Genomic DNA, 19,274 nt, shown 5'->3' with positions numbered 1-19,274 from the left:
CACTTACGCTGAGCTGGCAGCATTGTCTCACTGGGTCAGTCTCCACCATGGGGCAAGTACCGTGCTGGTCCTTTCTTCTCACTCCGGAGCCTCAGTGTGCCGGGCTTGCCTCTCCAAGCCGGCCTACCAGGCACCATGAAGCCCTTGACTTAGGGAACTCTAAGTGCTTGCACAGTAGCTAACCTAGTGCTGGCCACTTACTGATCTTAAAGGGTTTTTGGAAGGAAAAACACATTTTTCCAGGCTCATCAGCTCTATGTTATCCGAACAGACACAATATGGGCAGAGGGGGGCAAAGGATGATGAAAGGGAGGAAATGTGAAGAAAGGATCAAGGGATAACAACGACGTTGGCAAACACCTACAGGGTACTCTGTGTATATGTGTACGGCGCTCGTCTACACACAGTACGCACATGCACCCCTTTCGTGTTCACTCTCAGCTACACCGACCACCACCGACACGGCGGTTTCCCCACGAGGTAACTGCGACAGAAGTTTTTAAGGAACTCGCCCAACTCAGGGGCCCTGTAGAGGGTCGCAGGATTTGAACCCAGGCACTCTGGCTCCAGAGTCCATGTGCTCAGTTTATGTGAATGCACTTAAGAAATCAATTTCCCGCGCCTGGAGCGCGGGCGGGAGGCGCGGGAAAGGGGCGCGTGGCCCGAAGGAAGGGGAGGTGGCGCTGCGCGGGCCGCGGTGGCTCGTGCGGGTCATCTGGGGCTGAACCGGAATTGTTCCAGAGTCGACACGAGGTTCTCGAGGATCTTCCGGCATTCCTCGGTCTTGGACGTGTCCTCCTCGCTCTCCATCGGAGCCAGGGGCTGGCCGCTGCGGCCGGGCGCCTCCCGCACAGCTGCGGGCTTGGGGCAGTTGGGAGTCCAGAACCCGGCGTCCGTTGCCATGGCGACCCCCTTCTGTAACGGAACTCAGACTATTGTGTGTGCGTGGGCGCGCGTGCGTGTGCGTGTGCGCATGTGCACAGCTGCTCACGAGATAATCGACAAGTGAATGTGTAACATACCAGGTGATGTGTGCTGTAAAGAGTAAAGCAAGCTAGAGGAATGGAGAACGAGGCAAGCTTCCGCTGTTTCTGCTAGTGTGGCCAGGGAAGGCTTCTCCAGAAAAGTGATTTGCGACAGCTGAGGATTAAGTCAAACGGAATACATACAGATGATTTGAGGAATGTTTTCCCATTAACAAATGATTCAATTAAAATTATATGAACAGATAAAATTTAGAGCAAATATTTATTAAGGCTTCCTGCGAGCCCAGACCTGGGGAAAAACAGCAAAATATCCTGGGAGGTCATTTTACACAGCGTAAGAATGGTTGTTCTAAACACCAGGGTAAGTTAGCCTGGAAGTACCTCTGCTCTGTGTTTGGCTGGTTTGCTGCGTGGTCCTGGGTGGGCTCCCCGTGGGGAGCAGCACTAATCAAAGCACACAATGTCACCAAATAAATGCACCCCTGACTCATTAAAAAAAAAAAAAAGAATATTTGCAAATCATATAGATGATCAGGTCTGGTATTCAGAATATATAAAGAACTCTGACAACTTAAAAATTAAAAGACAAATAACCCAATTTAAAAATGGAAAAAGATTTTGAATAGACATTTCTCCGAAGATATACAGATGGCCAATAAGCACAGAGAAAGGTCAACACCATTAGTCATTAGGGGAATGCAAATTAAAAGCATAATGAGATACTGCTTCACACACACTGGGAGAGCTGTATCCAAAAAGACAAACAATAGCAAACGTTGGCGAAGATGTGGAGAAATGCACGTTGCTGGTGGGGATGAAGAATGGTACAATCTGGTAGTTCCTCAAATAATTGAACCTAAATTGACCATCTGATTCAGCAATTCCACTCCTCGGTATCTTCCCGAAAGAACTGGAAACATGTGAACACAAAAAAACTTAGGCAAAAATGTTTGTAGCAGCATTATTCATTATAGCCAAAAAGTGAAAAAACAAAAAAAACCACAACAACCCATCAACTGATGAATGGATAAACCAAATGTGGTTGGTATATCTGCACAATGGAATATTCCATCATGAAAAGGAATGAAGCATTGATACACACTGCAGTGTGGATGAACCCTGCATGCATTATGCTCAGCAAAAGAAGCTAGACACAAAAAGCCACATATTATATGATTCCACTTACATGAAATATTCAGAATCGTCTAAAGGCATAGAGAATAGGTTAATGGTTGCCAGGAGTTGCAGGGAGACAAGGATGAGTATGAAGGTTCTTTTGGGGTGATGAAAATATTCTGGAATTAGATAGTGGTGATGGTTGCACAACTTTGTGAATATACTCAAACTACTGAACGGTACACTGTAAAAGGGTGAATTGAGTATTACGGTGTGCACATTATATCTCAATTAACAGCAACATAAGAGCATGAACACTTGTTTCCCAAAGTTCTCAGAAAAGCTCTGGATGGCCTGAACTGTGACACATGAACCCAGACCAGTGTCCCAGGTGATGACTTGCATCTAGTGTGAGGCCTGTGGCTTCTGAGTGACTTAGGTTCCTCAGCCGCCATCCCACGCCCAGCACCCCACACCCTCAGCTGGGATCAGCCCTCTGACCTCTGACCTTATGACTGCTACCCAAAGAGAAAGAGGTGTAGAGGATGTCTGGCAAACACAATTTCTGTTCTTGTGCTTCTCTTCTGACATCCCACATCTTGGGCATGTCTGTGTACCTGCTCTTATGCTACTATAATGTTTTATAATTGTCTTTTTGCTGTCTCCGCTACCAAATCACAAGCTCTTTGAAAGCAAAAGCTTCTGAGTATCCCCAACAGCTATGACAGTCTACCTATGGGAAGTAATCAGTAAATAGTTATAGGATAAATAACTGATGTGAAACTCGGAAACATCTCCTATTCTGGCTGATGGCCAAATTTCTCAGTATCAGCAGTTCATTGTTTGGATGAAGTCATGCCTTCTGATACAGCCTCCTAAGCACTGAATCACTCGGCTTTGTGTGAGTTTGTTTATCACCTCCTCTCTGACCCAGGGAACAGAGCTAGCCCGAGCTTCCCAGAAATAGAAAAAACTTGAAGAGGGGCTTGTCTACCTGACCTTTTAGTTTGGAGTCAGCTCACATGACAAAATCATGGCATAGTGGTTTTTTTGGTGTAAATACGAGCTTCCAATTATTTAAGAAATACCAAAGCTTTATCTGACCTGTTGTATCAGAAGCACACACATACAAGGGCATCCTCAGAAATAATTGGCTCCCATTTCTGGAATGAGAAAGAAATATTTTAACATAAGGGGAAATAAAGGCTTAATTTAAAAGTTATTTTTTTTAAAGATTTTATTAATTGATTTTTCGGAGAGAGAGAGCGAGCACAAGCAGGGGAAACTACAAGCAGAGGGAGAAGCAGGCTCCCCGCTGAGCAGGGAGCCTGATGTGGGACTCCAGCCCAGGACCCTGGGATCATGATCTGAGCCGAAGGCAGAAGCTTAACTGACTGAGCCACCCAGACGTCCCTAAAAGTTATTTGAGATGGTAAATAAATATGGACAAAGGGGAAATGATAGAAATCATTTATGTTTGTTTGAATCCCAGGGTCCTCTGGTAGGAGCTGTATTTTTTTTTTCTTAAGATTTTATGTATTTATTTGAGAGAGAGAGACACAGCGAGAGAGGGAACACAAGCTGGGGGAGTGGGAGAGGGAGAAGCAGGCTTCCCGCAGAGCAGGGAGCCCAATGCGGGACTCGATCCCAGGACCCCGGGACCATGACCTGAGCCGAAGGCAGTCGCTTAACCAACTGAGCCACCCAGGCGCCCGAAAACAACTTATTTTAAAGAACGTAGATAAAAAGTCCTTCTTCCAGAGGGGGCCCACTTGGTTTACAAGTCGAGTCCCTTCTCAGTATTTCCTGCAGCCCCAGAAATCCAGTAACCCACTGCTTCCCAGAATACAAAGCTCAAAAGTTCTAGGGGGCAGGAGAGAGAAGAGTAAAAGGACACTGAAGGGCCATTTTCACTCGCTCATAAAGAATCTGAAGGAAAAGAAAGCTACTCCAAGTGGTACCAGAATGGTGTGATCTTGCTCCAACTTTGTCTCAGCGGGCCAGGCAACATATTTTATTCAGAATCTAATTATCCTTCACTTTCTCATTTTTTTTCTCTTCCCGATCAATTACTAATAAACATTTATTGAGACATTCCCATATGCGAGGCAGTGTATAACGTACTCTGGCAAAGACAATATTGAATAAATCATGACAAGGAGATGTCTGTTCTGTTTCAGAAAGTATGTTTACTGTGACTCCTTCTGAATTGTTCTTAACCCACTAATGTCAAAATGACCGTGGGTCATTTAATGAACCTCTTCTCTGTGACCTTTTAATGTGATACCAAAACCCTATGTGGGCAAGAGTGGACCTTTCTGAACACATTTCTGTGCAAAATTGTTATTCCTCAGATCTTGTCTATATCATGTTATATAACAAAGGATTGGCTGCAAATGTATCCATGACACAAACCTTCTTGATTTTACCCAGAAAGACAGTACACTGCAATTACTAAGGTTTCTCTTTGGTGATTAATCAGAGAACTTTGAACCTGCCTTCCACAAAGCATAGAGGGAAGGGATACTTCCAGGCCATCGTAGAGTAGAATGTTTCCCCTCTTGCTGCAAGAATGGATTGCATGTTCCCAGAAATACTTTAATGGACTCCAACTCTCCCAAATTGTTTAGTACCTATATGATAACACAAAAGAATTTCAATATTGCTTCAATAATAAATGCTTCAAAGGAAATCTTGTAACATGAAGATCACAAGAAAAAAAATCCACAGACCCTTTAATGAACCTGATGTGAAATGAGCCCACCATGAACACAGTGGCTCTGAGTCATGCCTCAAGCCTGTCCTGCTTCAGCAGGCTCTCAAAATCCAACAAGTCATCTGGTGACTCAGACCAGAAAACAAAATGCTCTGTCCAACTTGTGTTTCTGAAGCATTTACTGGGTGGAGCCCTTTACGATCCAGCTGAATCCTTTTTTTGCAAGACATGCAACAAAGAATTCAATGAACAAAGCAAAACAAGTCTGTAGCATTCCAGAAGGATTCCCTAATCTAAATATAAAATATGCAAGTTACAACTAATCTGGCAGATCACACATGAACATAGGGAGGGTTGTGATGGACCGAGACAATGAAAAGGCTAAAGCTGGCAAATTGAATTGAATTTGGTGCAGTTCATCGATTATTTACACTCGAGGACATCAGGACATAGAAACATTTTAAAATTGTGACAGTTTGGATTAATGGGATCAGTTCAGTGGACAATCTGCTTAAATAAACTTCATGTACTATTAAGGTTCTTACTAAAATTATAGCCTAGGGGCTGTATTCTGACATCTTAAAGAATATGAACTCAAAGCATTTTTATAATTATGCCCCTAACTTTTATTCACTTTTCCACTATTAGATATGATCCCACAGGCAAACACAGATGGGCGGTCTGAAAACTCAGGGATAAAAGGAATTGTGAATCACGAGACAATGGCTCTACATTTGAATTTCTATAGGACTTATTTTTTTTCCAGTTTTATTAACATACAGATAAACCACATAATGACTTGACATACATACATGGAGAATGACTTAGGTTTTGTTTGTTTGCTTCCTTTGAATTTCCACAGCCCTTAATTTCTTAGCTTTGGAAGTTTTTGTATTTATAGCAAATACTTCTTGAATGGCAAGTATTAATTTGAGAGTAAGAGAGGCTGCAAGAAAATAAAGACCACCAAAAGTAGTTCACTTCTTTTGTTACTTCAAATACTTTATGGGTTTTTCATCATATACTGGGGTTTGCTAACTGCACTGTTTTAAAACAATTCTACACCTTCCCCATTTTTATTTTGAAAATTAAAAAACTATAGGAAAGTTGAAAGAACAGTACAATGAACACATACTCTTTACCCAATTTCACCACTTTTTAATATTTTGTCACATCTGCTTTATCTATGTATATATCTATGCACATGTATATATACACAAATATGTATCTGGAATATTCTGACTTGTTTTATTGATTAAATTCTTTGTTCTTTGTTTAGCAAAAAAAAAAAGAATTCAGCTGACTATTCATACACATGCACATATGGAGGAAAAGAGAGGGAGAATCATCTGAGAACAAAGAACATTTTTTACATAACCAATCAGAATAGAATGACCACATTTAAGAACATTAACATTAATTGTATTATACCATTTAATATATAGTCTATATTTGAATTTCCTCAGTTGTTCCAAAAAATGTCTTATAGTTGGGTTTTTGTTCTTTTTTTTTTTTTCCCCCTAATCTGGGTTTCAAGCAAGGTTTGTACACTCCATTTGGTTATTCTTTAGTTCTTACTTAAAACAATTTCCCTGCGTTAAAAAAATATTCTACACTAATGACTTTTTCCCTAAGAATCTTGACCAATGTCTCCCATTCTGGATTTCTCCATTTGTTTCTTCATTATTGGATTTAGGCTAATCAGGTTTGGCAAATATACTTATGTTGCTGTCAAAGCAACATTTAAAGTCAAATTCTGAATTTTCTTTGTTTGATATTATGGCTTCTTCCAAATTCTGGTGTATCAAGACTTTAAACCAGTTTGATTTAAAAAATTATTTTATATTATAAATAGCTTGGTCCTACTAGCAAATACAACATGTTTCTTTAGCATGTTTGTTTTTGTAAGGACAGGGGATGTGTTTTGTAGACTTTTATTTTAAACCTTCCTAATACCAAGCAAATGCTTACCATATATAGTTTTTTACCCTGGCTCATCCAGTGATCACTTACGGCCATGTTCGTACAGCTTATCATCTGTACCTCAGTGAGTCTACAAAGTTGTTAAGAGGGATATAATAAATAATATATAAATAACAATATATAATATATAAATATATATAATATATTATATATAAATATATAAATATATATATAAATATATATAATATATAAATAACAAAAATAAAAATAAATAAATAACAAGTAAAGAACTATAGATAAAGGTATGGGATGCCTGGGTGGCTCAGCGTCTACCTTCGGCTCAGGTCATGATCCCAGGGTCCTGGGATCAAGTCCTGCACTGGGCTCCTTGCTCAGCAGGAGCCTGATTCTCCCTCTGCCTGCTACTCCCCCTGCTTGTGTTCTCTCTCTCTCTGGAAAATAAAAATTAAAAAAAAAGAACTATAGATAAAGGCACATGTTACCTTATGACATTCTGAACTTAACCACTTTTTCTAGATTACTAAAATTGCCAGGTACACGTTTTGGAGTTATCGATCTTTGCAATTAAACCTATAAAATAAACACAATTCCTTATGATTTCTCCCTAATTTTCTAGAGTTATCAATGTAGAAGGGCTGCAACTGGGAAGGTTAAATCTTCCAATAATTAATGAATTGGTCTAAACATCAACAGAACTGGATTCTTACCTTCGTCGCTATGGTCATTACCATTCTTGAGTCACATTCACTGAATTACCACAAGGTGTAGTGTTCATCTGGATCATCAGGGTTCGATTGGGATCTTAAACACAACCGAGGTTGGGATCTCACCATTTGCACCTTAACATCGGCTAGTCACTTACAGAAACAGAAACAATCCTAGGATCATGAGACTGAAAAGAAATTTCAAAAGGACATCGTGGTATTTCTTATCATCAGGTGGGCCCCGACTCTCCTTCCTGGCAGCTGCAAATCTACCCTATTTGTAATAACCTTTTGCACCATGGCCTTCTGGGTAAAGTACTCCCCATGGTCAAGATCTTTCATATTTAACTTAAATTGTTTTCTATGGGTAGCTTAGACATGAGAGCTGTCCTCCAGTTGAAAGCTTTTCTCCAGTTTCGGCTCCAGTGATATTCTGTAGGCAGAAGAAGCACCTCTCTTTTGCTTTTCCTCATGGGTCTTGTTTCCTAAACCTTTAATCATTTTTATAGTTTTCCTTTAAACTCTCTCCAAGTTCTTTGTCTCCTTTTAGATACCAAGCCCAGAATTAAATATAGTATTTGAAAGGATAGGATTAGTACCAAACTTAGAGGACAATTGCTACGTGGTCCCTACATGCTGCGCTCTAAGATTTGTTAATGGCTTTCAAAAACTCTCAGATTTTCCAACAATAGCAACAGCAACAAGGCTTCCAAGGGGCAGTCTTGAATATTATATTATCATGTTTTAGCACTCTTTTTCACCATGGTCCACTTTAGTGGGACAAAAGACCTGTTACTGGGAAAAGCTCCTCCAAACTGCAGACACAGATCCTAGAAAGAAGTGTCAGGAGAACTCATAATTTGAGCCATAATGCGTTCATGTCATAAGGTCTAGTTATTGCAACATGACAGGCCCAAAGTGCTGATGCATTCACATCACCGCTCACTCTAGGGTTAACCCAACCACCCACGAGAGCAGCATTGCACTCATTCTGAAGAAGCCACATTGGAGCATTTTATGCTTAAAAGGAAGGTGATAGAAATTAAAAATCAGAAGGATGTCAAAACCCTGTTGACCCTGGCCTGACAAAAAAGTAATTTACTGGAAAACTGTGGAAAACCCAAGCATCTGTGAGTGTATGTTTACAGTGGGAGCATTGACATCATTGCTTCAGACTTCTGAGCAGGCAAAATTCCTGGTGGATTACCTAGGACTTTCCTTGGTAGACCCTAACAAGATGTCCATTTTTCTTTCTAGTAGTATTAGCCAAGCTCCATTTATTGAATGTTTACTCTGTGTCAGGCAGTCTATTGAGCCCTTCTACATATCTTCTCTTTTGAATCATATCACCCCTGTGAGGGATGTATTATTATTATTATACCCTATTTATAGATGAGTCAGTTGAGGCCCAAAGGCACATGGTTAACAAATGTCATAGTGGGGATTCCTACCCAAGTATTTCTCACCCATAATAACTACTGTTACATGCCTTGTGAATTTTAAATATCAGCCCTCCAATAGTGTACTAAAAGTAGAACTCATTCAAAAAAAAATAAAAAGGGTAGAACTCATTCTTCTTCTAAAATGAAGTTCTCTGGGGGCACCTGGGTGCCTCAGTCGGTTAAGCGACTGACTCTTGGTTTCTGCTCAGGTCGTGATCTCAGGGTCATGAGATCAAGCCCTGGGTCAGGCTTTGTGGTCAGCGGGGAGTCTCCCTCTGCCCCTCCTCCCGTACTCTCTCTCTCCCCTTCACTAAAAAAATAAATAAAATAAATCTTAAAAAAAAAAAATCTGAAGATGTACAATGTTCATGTGCAAAATCAGAAGAAAAGACCACCATTTTTAGATGAGTTCCTGGCGCCAGGAGAACCTTTTAAAAACCACTGCTCTACAGCAGTCAGAATGATATAGAATGCTCTATAATGACATGGCATGGGAGAGACACCAACTGACCACATGCCTCCTCCCCTTTTATTGGTAAAAGCAAACATACAGTAAAGGTAATAGATTAATCACTTTTATAAAGCCAGTATGAAGCTTAAAAGACAAAAGTAGTAATATCAGCGTTATCTATAGGAATTAGTTAAGGGATACACAAAATAAAAAGATGTAAAAAGACATCAAATAAATAAAACAAGGTGGGGTGTAAAAATGTAGTGTTTTAAAAATGTGTTTGAACTTAAGTAACCATCAACTTAAAATAGACTGCCATATACATAGGATGTTATATATAAACTTCATAGTGATCACAAACCAAAAATCTAAAGGCATCCAAGCATAACACTAAAGAAAGTCCTCAAATTAGAAGGGAAGAGAGCAACACAATGAAGATGCCGAATGAAAGAACAAGATTGAGGCCTCATTTACCACAAGCCTATGCTACTTTTGTCTACATTAATAAGACCATGAATATACCATCAAAACCACAAACCTATGTGCATTCATTGAAATGGATATTTTAATAACAATGATACACAAAGGAAACTAGCTGCTATTTAAAGACTCCCTATCATTCCCATCTTAGTCATCAATCATTCAAGTGAAGGCAAGGAAGATATATGTGAACTTCTTTTTAAAAATTCAAATTGTGGGGCATCTGGGTGGCTCAGTCACAGTTAAGTGTCTGATCTTGATTTTGACTCAGGTCACGATCTCAGGGTTGTGAGACTGAGCCCTACATTGGGCTCCACACTGAGCATGGATCCTGCTTACCCTCTGCTCCTCACCCCCTGCTTGCACTCCCTCTCTGAAAGAAAAAAAAAAATCAAATATTTGCTTGATTTAGCTATTTAGAAAATTGCTCTACAACTGCTCAAGACATTTTGTAAAACATGAAATAGAAGTGTTATAAGTAAAAAAAAAAATGCTATAAGTAAGAAAGCAATTAAAAATGTACTCTCATGTAAGAAAATAGGTCATGAGACTGGGCCCTACGTAGGGTTCCACGCTCAGTGGGGAGTCTGCTTCAAAGTCTCATGCTCTCTCTCCCTCTTGTGCACTCTCTCTCTCTAAAATAATAAAATCTTTAGGGGCGCCTGGGTGGCTCAGTTGTTAAGCGGCTGCCTTTGGCTCAGGTCGTGATTCCAGGGTCCTGGGATCAAGCCCCGCATCGGGCTCCCTGCTTGGAGGGAAGCCTGCTTCTCCCTCTCCCATTGCCCCTGCTTGTGTTCCCTCTCTCACTGTGTCTCTGTCAAATAAATAAATAAAATCTTCAAAAAAATATATAAATAAATAAAATCTTTAAAAAATAGTAAAATATGTCAGTTTAGTTATATTTACTAAATAAAGTTAATAATAAGTATCTCTTGAAAGTAAGAGCTCCAGGAACTAAAAAAAAATCATAAAATTTCTGTCTCTTTTCTTTATTAGCACATATAATTATGACTTTTACTTAGTGTGTGTTAAACAACTCAGAATTTCACCAAATTAAAAAATTATATCAGAAATCTGAAACCCAAGGAAAAAAAGGTCAAGAAAGTCTCGATGCCATTCTTTGTAGGCCATGAGCTTGAGGTAGGAATCACTAGGTTTTCTCTTGGAGCAACATATCTATTCAACAGTGAACTATTATTCATATTTCTAACAGAAGGCAATTCTAGGACAGGGCTCATAGCAATAGTATTAATCAAAGGCTTTTTTTGCTGTGTCTCCACCAGAAGTTTGGTACTGGTCTCTGCCAGCTTCTCATTAGTCCTGTTAAGATTACAAAACACAATGCTTAGTATTTCATTTCTCCCCAAATCATTCCTAAATGACTTGCATTTTTTTAAAATTTCCATAATAGTAAACAGAATGTGCCATTAAACGGTGTTTTAACACTGAAAATGTGACAGAGCAGGCCTACAATATATAATGATAGGTTTAAAATTCTTCTAAAGAAGGACATATATTTCTAGAGATTCCTAACTAACAAGTAATTCAAATTAAGGAGGGACAGAAATGGCTATTAGTGATGCACATGGCTTAACAGGTAATACCTGCTGCCTTCTGGAATGGCTGGACTTACAAGATTCTTGAGGATGCCATTACACATACTTATATTTAGTAAACCAGGATGCCATTACATATACTTCTATTTAGTAAACCAGTTTAGAGATATAAAAATATAAAACCATCCCGGGGGGCTGGGTGCTCAGTCAGTTAACCATCTGCCTTCGGCTCAGGTCATGACCCCAGAGTCCTGGAAGCGAGCCCCTGCTTTTCCCTCAACCTCTGCCTGCCGCTCCCCCTGCTTGAGCTCACTCGCTCGCTCTCTGTCAAATAAATACATAAAATCTTTAAAATAAAAATAAAAATAAACCATCCCTCAAAGACATTTTCAAGCATTGGCTTTCACCACTCTTGCACATTTCACTCATTACCTCAGAGAAATTGAGCATTTGGCACTGAGGAATAATTTAGACCAACAATTGCTTGATGGCAGAGTTGTGATCAGAAAGAAATAAAACAGCTCCAGAGCCAGTTAGGTTATAACACAGCTACCAGGGTACTGGAGGTGGAATCTACCCTTTCTGTCTTTCACCCAGCCCCTCCTCATGTCCACCATGGTGCTATTTTTAGCCACTTTGGGAATTGTACTGCCTTTCGGCCCTAGGGGAATCTTTTTATATTTCACATGTATACTTTTATGTAAGGTAGAAAAACTACAAAGAACAGTTTGTTTCAAAGCACCCTCTATTTGGTAATAACAACAAAAACCACAATCGCAAAAGTAAATTTACCAAGCTGCCAGGATGTGCAGTTTGGGTTAAAGACGTAGTGTTCCAAAAATAAACTCACTAATATTAATAAACTCATTTCTATATAGGGCAATTCTGACAAACAATTTTATAATAACATGCTGTCTAAATTATAAAGCTTCTAACCATTAGCTTAAAGACTAGGAGATCAGATTAACTGAAAATATTAAGGGGAAAAAAATAAAATCACGTAAAACCAAAAGAAGGAGGAGAGATGCAAACTGTCTTGGACTACATTTCAAAGGTAAGTTCTTTTACAAACATCATTTTCCAAAATTAAACTATCTAGTTGACTTTCACTTACTACTCATCTCATGAACCTGGCTCCATAAAAATTACGCTTTAGAGGCAAGTTAACAAGCTAAATCTATTTTCTATGATTCTGTTTTAACTTACTTGTTCAGTTCATTTGTCAATGACGTTCGAACTTTTAATTCTGCTAGGTAGAGTTGCTTGTATTTTTCCAATTCTGTTTTATTAAAATCTTCTTGAGAACTTTTCATTCTGGATAATTCAAATTCCAGTTCTTTAATTCTGAGTTCCATTTGATTTCTTATTTAAACATTATTAGTTTCTCTTAACTGTCCTAAGCGTTCTTGAGATGCTACTTGTGTCTAAAGCAAATTAAAAGCATACTTTTAAAATAAGTTATCATCTGGGTAATAATACTATATTTCTTTCCTTTAGTTTTGAGTCAATAATTCAGAGAGCAATTGTAAATGTGAAAAAAAAGCTGAAGCGTAAAATATTTATCATCAATGTCAACTGAATTAAATCTGAATGATAAAGTTCAATCATTCTTATATTACAACTCATGCAATCTTATAATTCAGAGAATAATAGAATCATGTACAACTTTCAAAAAGTGAACAATAGAAATTAAGAATAATCCAAGTACAGAGGTGCCAGGCTGGCTTAGTCGGTTGAGCGCCCGACTCTGGGTTTCTGCTCAATCGTGATCTCAGGGTCCTGAGATAAAGCCCTGTGTCATACTCAGCATGGAGTCTGCCTGGAATTCTCTCTCTCCCTCTGTGCATTCCCTCACCCACGCTTTCTAAATAAATAAATAAATAAATAAATAAATAAATAAATAAATAAATAAATATCTTAAAAAAAAAAATCCAAGTATGGTACAATTTTTTCTTTATTTTTAAGTAGGCTCCATGCTGGGCTTGATTTCATGAGCCTGAGCTGCTCAACCAACTGAGCCACCCAGGCACCGCATGGTCAAAATTTTTAAAACACCATTTTTTCTTTTCCTGTCAATAGTCTTCTTTTATACCAACTGATCTTAAAAAATAAAATGATTCTCTACTGTGAATCATTCTGAAAAATCAATTTAGTGAGAATAATGATGAAAACTGAAATTTTTAAAGAGAAGGAACAAATGCATCCAGAAATTTACCGAATTGCTATAAAGGAAGTAGAGGAAAACTATACAATGCATATAACCAAAATGTAACTTGTAGAGAAATGATTAAAGCATAACACAGATCAATAAATTAACCTGGAAAAACAGATTGGCTTCTTTTAATTTTTCTGTTATGTCCAATCTTGTTCTTTCTTCAAGCTCCCGTTTATATTGTTCTATTTTACTGTATTCTATCATACTGAATTCTACATGACTTCTGAGGTTTACTACTTGTTGTTCCAACTTCTTTTTATTCTTCTTTAGTTTTTCGTATTTCTTCTGCATTTCCTTCATAGATGATAACTCCTGGGTAAGAAGCTGGTTGTTTGCATCCAAGTATAGACATTTTGAAGACGCAGTTTCCAGTTTTGCTGAAAGATCATCAACCTGTATGAATACAATAATACAGTTTGGAAGTAGAGTGAAAATAGCCTAATGCAAAACTATGACCAAATTTTTTTTTAAAGATTTTATTTTTAAGTCTCTACACCCAACACGGGGCTCGAACTCACAACCCCCAAGATCAAGAGTCACATGCTCTCCTGACAGAACCAGCCAGGTGCTCAAATTTTAAAATAAATTCATTTTCAACAAAATGTTATCTATGTTGTAAGTAGAGTCTTGGAATGGGGAACCTCAAATAACTCAGAAAATCAAGAACAAAATTAAAACCACTAGTAGTTACTAAAAGAGATCTCTGCTATCGTTCTCTTTGCCACACATTTATACTTTCATTTTTCTATGATTGTTTCAGATCTTTCCTCCATAAAATAACTGTAAGTCATCTCTTAGTAGAAAGTCCCTTAACCCTTCCCTCATCTTAACACTCCATAATTTTTTTTTTAAAGATTTTATTTATTTATTTGAGAGAGAGAGTCAGAGAGAGAGAGAGAGAGCACAAGAGGGAGGAGCGGGAGAGGGAGAAGCAGACTCCCCGCCGAGCAGGCAGCCCGATGCGGAACTCGATCCCGGGACTCCAGGATCATGACCTGAGCCGAAGGCAGTCGCTTAACCAACTGAGCCACCCAGGCGCCCAACACTCCATAATTTTTTAAAAGATTTTATTTATTTATTTGAGAGGGAGAGAGAGCAAGAGAGCAAGAGTGCAAGAGCAGGGGGAGGGAAAAGCAGACTCCCCAATGAGCAGGGAGCCCAGCGTGGGGCTCAATCCCAGCATGCCAGGATCACGACCCGAGCCAAAAGCAGACACTTAACTGACTGCGCCACCCAGGTGCCCTGGTACACCATAATTTTTATAGAAGTTTTAGGAATATCATATTGACTTATGTGGGTCTGAGCAAATAGATGCTTACCAAAATAAGACTTTGAAAATAAAACTCTAATTAATGAATCTATAAAGACTGATTTTAATGCCATATGCCTTTTTCTGAATTACAAATGTTTTATGCTAATTTGAATTGCATTCTGAGAAGAAATGATTTGCAAGGTTGAGAAATCGCATCTCTTAGTAAAAAAATTTAGTGAGATGATCCATACATTTTTGGACCAAAACAAAACAAAACAAAACAAAAAACCTTAATTCAAGAGTATTATAATCCTTTGTTACGTCCCACAAAATAAGACAAAAACAACCAAAAAACTTGCTGGAGTTTCAGTGATGCTGAATTCGGAAGAACTTCTTTCCTTTAGATATGATTGGTTAAGACAAGGTGAATGGATGTGGTGTTTTTATAAATTCTTTGACACTTCTCCCATGACAATCCCCCTCCCCCTTAATATGTGCTGGCCTTAGTAACTGGTTTCTAGTGAATAGAATATGGCAGAACTGCTGTGTGATTTTTAAGGCTAGGTTACAAAATGTGAGATAGCCTCCATCTGACTTTTTCTAGGGAAGCTCACCCTTAGAATCCAGCTGTTGTGGGAAAGCCCAGGCCACCTAGTGAGTCCTCATGCAGATACTGCAGCTGAGACTGCCCCAGCTAACATCCTAGTCAAAAGGCAGGCTCAACAGCCAAACATGTGCATGAACAAGAATAAGGTTTTAGATGATTCTAGTTCCCAGCTTCCAGTCATCGCAGGTGATGCCAAATGAAGAAGAAATGAGTTGACCTTACTCAGCCTTGTCTAAAGATGTGTGAACAAGATAAATGCTGTTTTGAGCCACTACGTTTTGAGATGGTTTAGTATGCAGCAATAAATAACTGGCACAGATACTGATATTAAAAATGGGGTGCTGCCATTAAAAACAAAACAAACTAAAAATAAAACCTCCTTTGAACCAGGAGGTAGGTGGAAACTGAAAAGGATGTAGAGAAGAGTAAGAATGAAAACCAAAAGGGCTTCCAACAGACTGTTAGAGGAAACCTGATGGCCCTTGAAGAGGCTTACAGCAAAGGTTTCTAGACAAGTGAAGAAAATGACACTAGAGGGAAAGGAACTCATGCCACAAACCACTTGAAAGGAAACTCATAGGGGAGATAAGCTAAAGAAACTCTATTCAATATGAAGGAACCGGGATTTACTGGGTTCAAATATGTTTCTCATTTACAGCCTCTCCACATGCTGAATTGTCAAATAATGCTAAAATAAATGGCTTCTGGGTTGAGAGCAAATTGAGGAAAACATGGTCTATGGATGAAGCCAAGACTATGAAGCCCTTTAGTAAGAACTCGGAAGGATTTAAGGTGTGCCTCCAATTTCTTTAAGGATCTTAAGAGTATAAGAATTTTAAAGGCATTGTCAAAATGAGGTTTACAGGAAACCTGAGGTGAAAACCTTATCTCAAAAAGACCCAGGAGAATGGCTTTTCTAATGGCATGAACTCCAATAATATTCACAGAAAACTCAAAAACTGAAGAGAATTATAGGGGTACCTGGGTGGCTCAGTCGGTTAAGCGGCTGTCTTCAGCTCAGGTCAAGATCCCAGGGTCCTGGGATCGAGTCCCGCATCGGGCTCCCTGCTCGGCAGGGAGACTGCCTCTCCCTCTCCCTCTGCCTGCCTCTCTGCCTACTTGTGCTCTCTATCTTTCTGTCAAATAAATAAAATCTTCAAAAAAAAAAAAAGTGAAGAGAATTAGAGAAGTAAAAACACTGTTTGCGAGCTTGGACTAAAAGAGACCAAGATAGTACAAGCTGAAAACAGGCCTTTGGGTCTTAGAAGTCCCACAGGGAGGAAGCAGGCTGAAAAAACAGCTAAAAACACAGGTCATTCCTTATGAAAAGGACAGAACCAAGAGCTCAAAGAGTAAAGCAAAGAGCCATGGAGAAGTATTCCCATGGTTAGGACTAAGTCCTAACTAAAGAACTGACAGCATGCTTCAGGCTATATTTCAAAACTGCTATGGACTAGCGTGCTTCCCATCTTCTTTCTGAATGGGAGAGTCCTTAGAAGATTACCAGCATCCTGCATTTTGAGTGGTAGAGAACTGTCACTTTAATTCTCAAGTCTTCATATTGAGAGGACTTGAACTCAAGGGACTATACTTCAGACACCTTATCTCCACTGCACCTGATTAAAATGGTAAGATCTTGGATCAAGCCTGAACCTAATGCCATGCTAATTGAGATTTGTGGGAGGAGTTGAGTGTATTTTTCATGTTGGAGGAATAAAAAAATATGCTGGTTTTTAAATGTGTCCATAGGTTTTTAAATATTCATTCTATTAAAAATAAATAAATAAAAAGACCGTGGGCAATCTTAGTGACTTATCTCCTAACAAACAGAATATGGTGAATGTGATGCTGTGTGTATTCCAAAGCTAGGTTACAAAGGTAATAGGGCTTCTGCCTTGCTCTGTATCTCAGGCAGCATACTTGGAATTTCACCCTCCAACTTGTGAGGAAGCTCAGGCCACAAAGAGAGTCTAGGTGTTTCAGCTGCCTGCCTTAGCTATAGTCCTAGTCAACAGCCAGCATCAACAACACCAGAAGTGATGGAACAAATCTTCAAACGCTTCCATCCCCAAACCTTTCAGCTGCCCCACCTGAAGCTAGGGGAACAGAAACAAGCTGTCCTGGCCACACTTTTCCTAACAGATTTGTGAACAAAATAAATGTTATTTATTTAAGCCACTAAACTTTGGGGGGTTTGTTAAGAAAAAAACAAAAAAGATAAACAGATAAATTGGTGATAAAAAGAGTTAATAAGATACATAACTTATACAGTAGAAACTGGTCTCCATTAAAGTGGGAAGTAATAAATGTCAAGATTAATTTATTAATGACAAACAGTGCTAATGAGAAGCAGCACATAACTAGAAGCAAGATCTAAGTAGTTTTCTCTCCATTTCCCCCCATTTAGGATGACATTACCTATGCATTTTTTATATATGACCTTTATTATGTTGCAGGATGTTCCTTCTAAACCTACTTTGTTGAGGGTTTTTATCGTGAATGGACGTTGTACTTCGTCAAATGCTTTTTCTGCATCTATTGAAACGATCAGATGATTCTTCTCCTTTATTAATGTGGTGTATCACATTGATTGATTTGCAGATATTGAACCACCCCTACAACCCAGGAATAAATCCCATTTGATCATGGTGATGATTTTTTTAATGTATTGTTGGATTCAGTCTGCTAGTATTTTGTTGAGGATTTTTGCATCTAGGTTCACTAGAGATACTGGCCTAGTTCTCTTTGTGGTGTCTTTATCTGGTTTTGGTATCAGGGTAATACTGGCCGCATAAAATGAATTTGGAAGTTTTCCTTCCTTTTCTGGTTTTTTGTTTTTTTTGGGTGGGGGGGGAGAACAGTTTGAGAAGAATAGGTACTAATTCTTCCTTTAAGTGCTTGGTAGAATTTGCCTCTGAAGCCATCTGGTCCCGGACTTGGGTTTGTTCAGAGTTTTTTGATTACTGATTCAATTTCTTTGCGGGTTATCAGTCTGTTCAAATTTTCTATTCCCTCCTGTTTCAGTTTTGGTAATTTGTATGTTTCTAGGAATTTATCCATTTCTTCTAGATTGTCTATTTGTTGGCATATACTTTTTCATAATATTCTCTCATAACTGTTTGCATTTCTGTGGTGGTGTTATTTCTCCTCTCTCATTTGTGATTTTATTTATTTGGGTCCTTTCTCTTTTCTTTCTGTAACTCTGGCTAGAGCCTTGTCAGTTTTATTAATTTTTCCAAAGAACCAGCAACTGGTTTCATTGATCTCTTCTAGTTTTATCTTTTTTAAGTTTCTATACTATTTATTTCTGCTGTATTTTTTTAAAGGATTTGTTTGAGAGAGAGAGAGAGAGTGGGGAAAGGGGCAAATGGAGACGGAATGAGGGAATCCTCAAGTAGACTCCCCGCTGAGCATGGAGCCTGAAGCAGTGCTCAATCCCAGGACCTTGAGATCATGACCTGAGTGGAAATCAAGAGTTAGCGGCTTAACCAACTGAGCCACCCTGGTGCCCCTATTTCTGCTCTAATTTTTACTATTTCCTTCCTTCTGCTGACTCTACGCTTCATTTATTATTCTTTTTGTATTGCTATATACTTCCCTCTTAGGACCACTTTTGCTGTATCTCAAAAGTTTTGGCGAATGTGTTTCATTTTCATTTGTTTCCATGTATTTTTAAATTTCTTCTTTTATTTCCTGGTTGGTCCATTCATTGTTTAGTAGAATGTTACTTAACCAACATGTATTTGTGGTCTTTCAGATTGTTTCTTGTGGCTGACTTCCAGTTTTATATTATTGTGGTCAGAAA

General features: G+C 38.8%; 1 protein-coding gene across 1 annotated transcript in view; it reads right to left on the bottom strand.

The window, feature by feature from the left end:
• The window catches only part of LOC129045737 (ankyrin repeat domain-containing protein 26-like), a 116,697-nt gene continuing 97,423 nt past the window's right edge, over positions 1-19,274 (bottom strand). The window contains 6 exon segments of the mRNA XM_064590299.1: positions 1-3,265; positions 4,601-6,871; positions 7,075-7,193; positions 7,470-11,159; positions 12,602-12,819; positions 13,713-14,003. Of these exon segments, the coding sequence (XP_064446369.1) occupies positions 10,901-11,159; positions 12,602-12,819; positions 13,713-14,003 (768 nt within the window). The 3' untranslated portion in view covers positions 1-3,265; positions 4,601-6,871; positions 7,075-7,193; positions 7,470-10,900.

The sequence above is a fragment of the Mirounga angustirostris genome, unplaced genomic scaffold, assembly GCF_029215605.1.
Source record: "Mirounga angustirostris isolate CCGP_5_RB_7025 unplaced genomic scaffold, mMirAng1.0.hap1 SCAF_5, whole genome shotgun sequence".
Taxonomy (NCBI): Eukaryota; Metazoa; Chordata; class Mammalia; order Carnivora; family Phocidae; genus Mirounga; species Mirounga angustirostris.
This window is presented reverse-complemented; position numbering and strand designations above follow the sequence as displayed.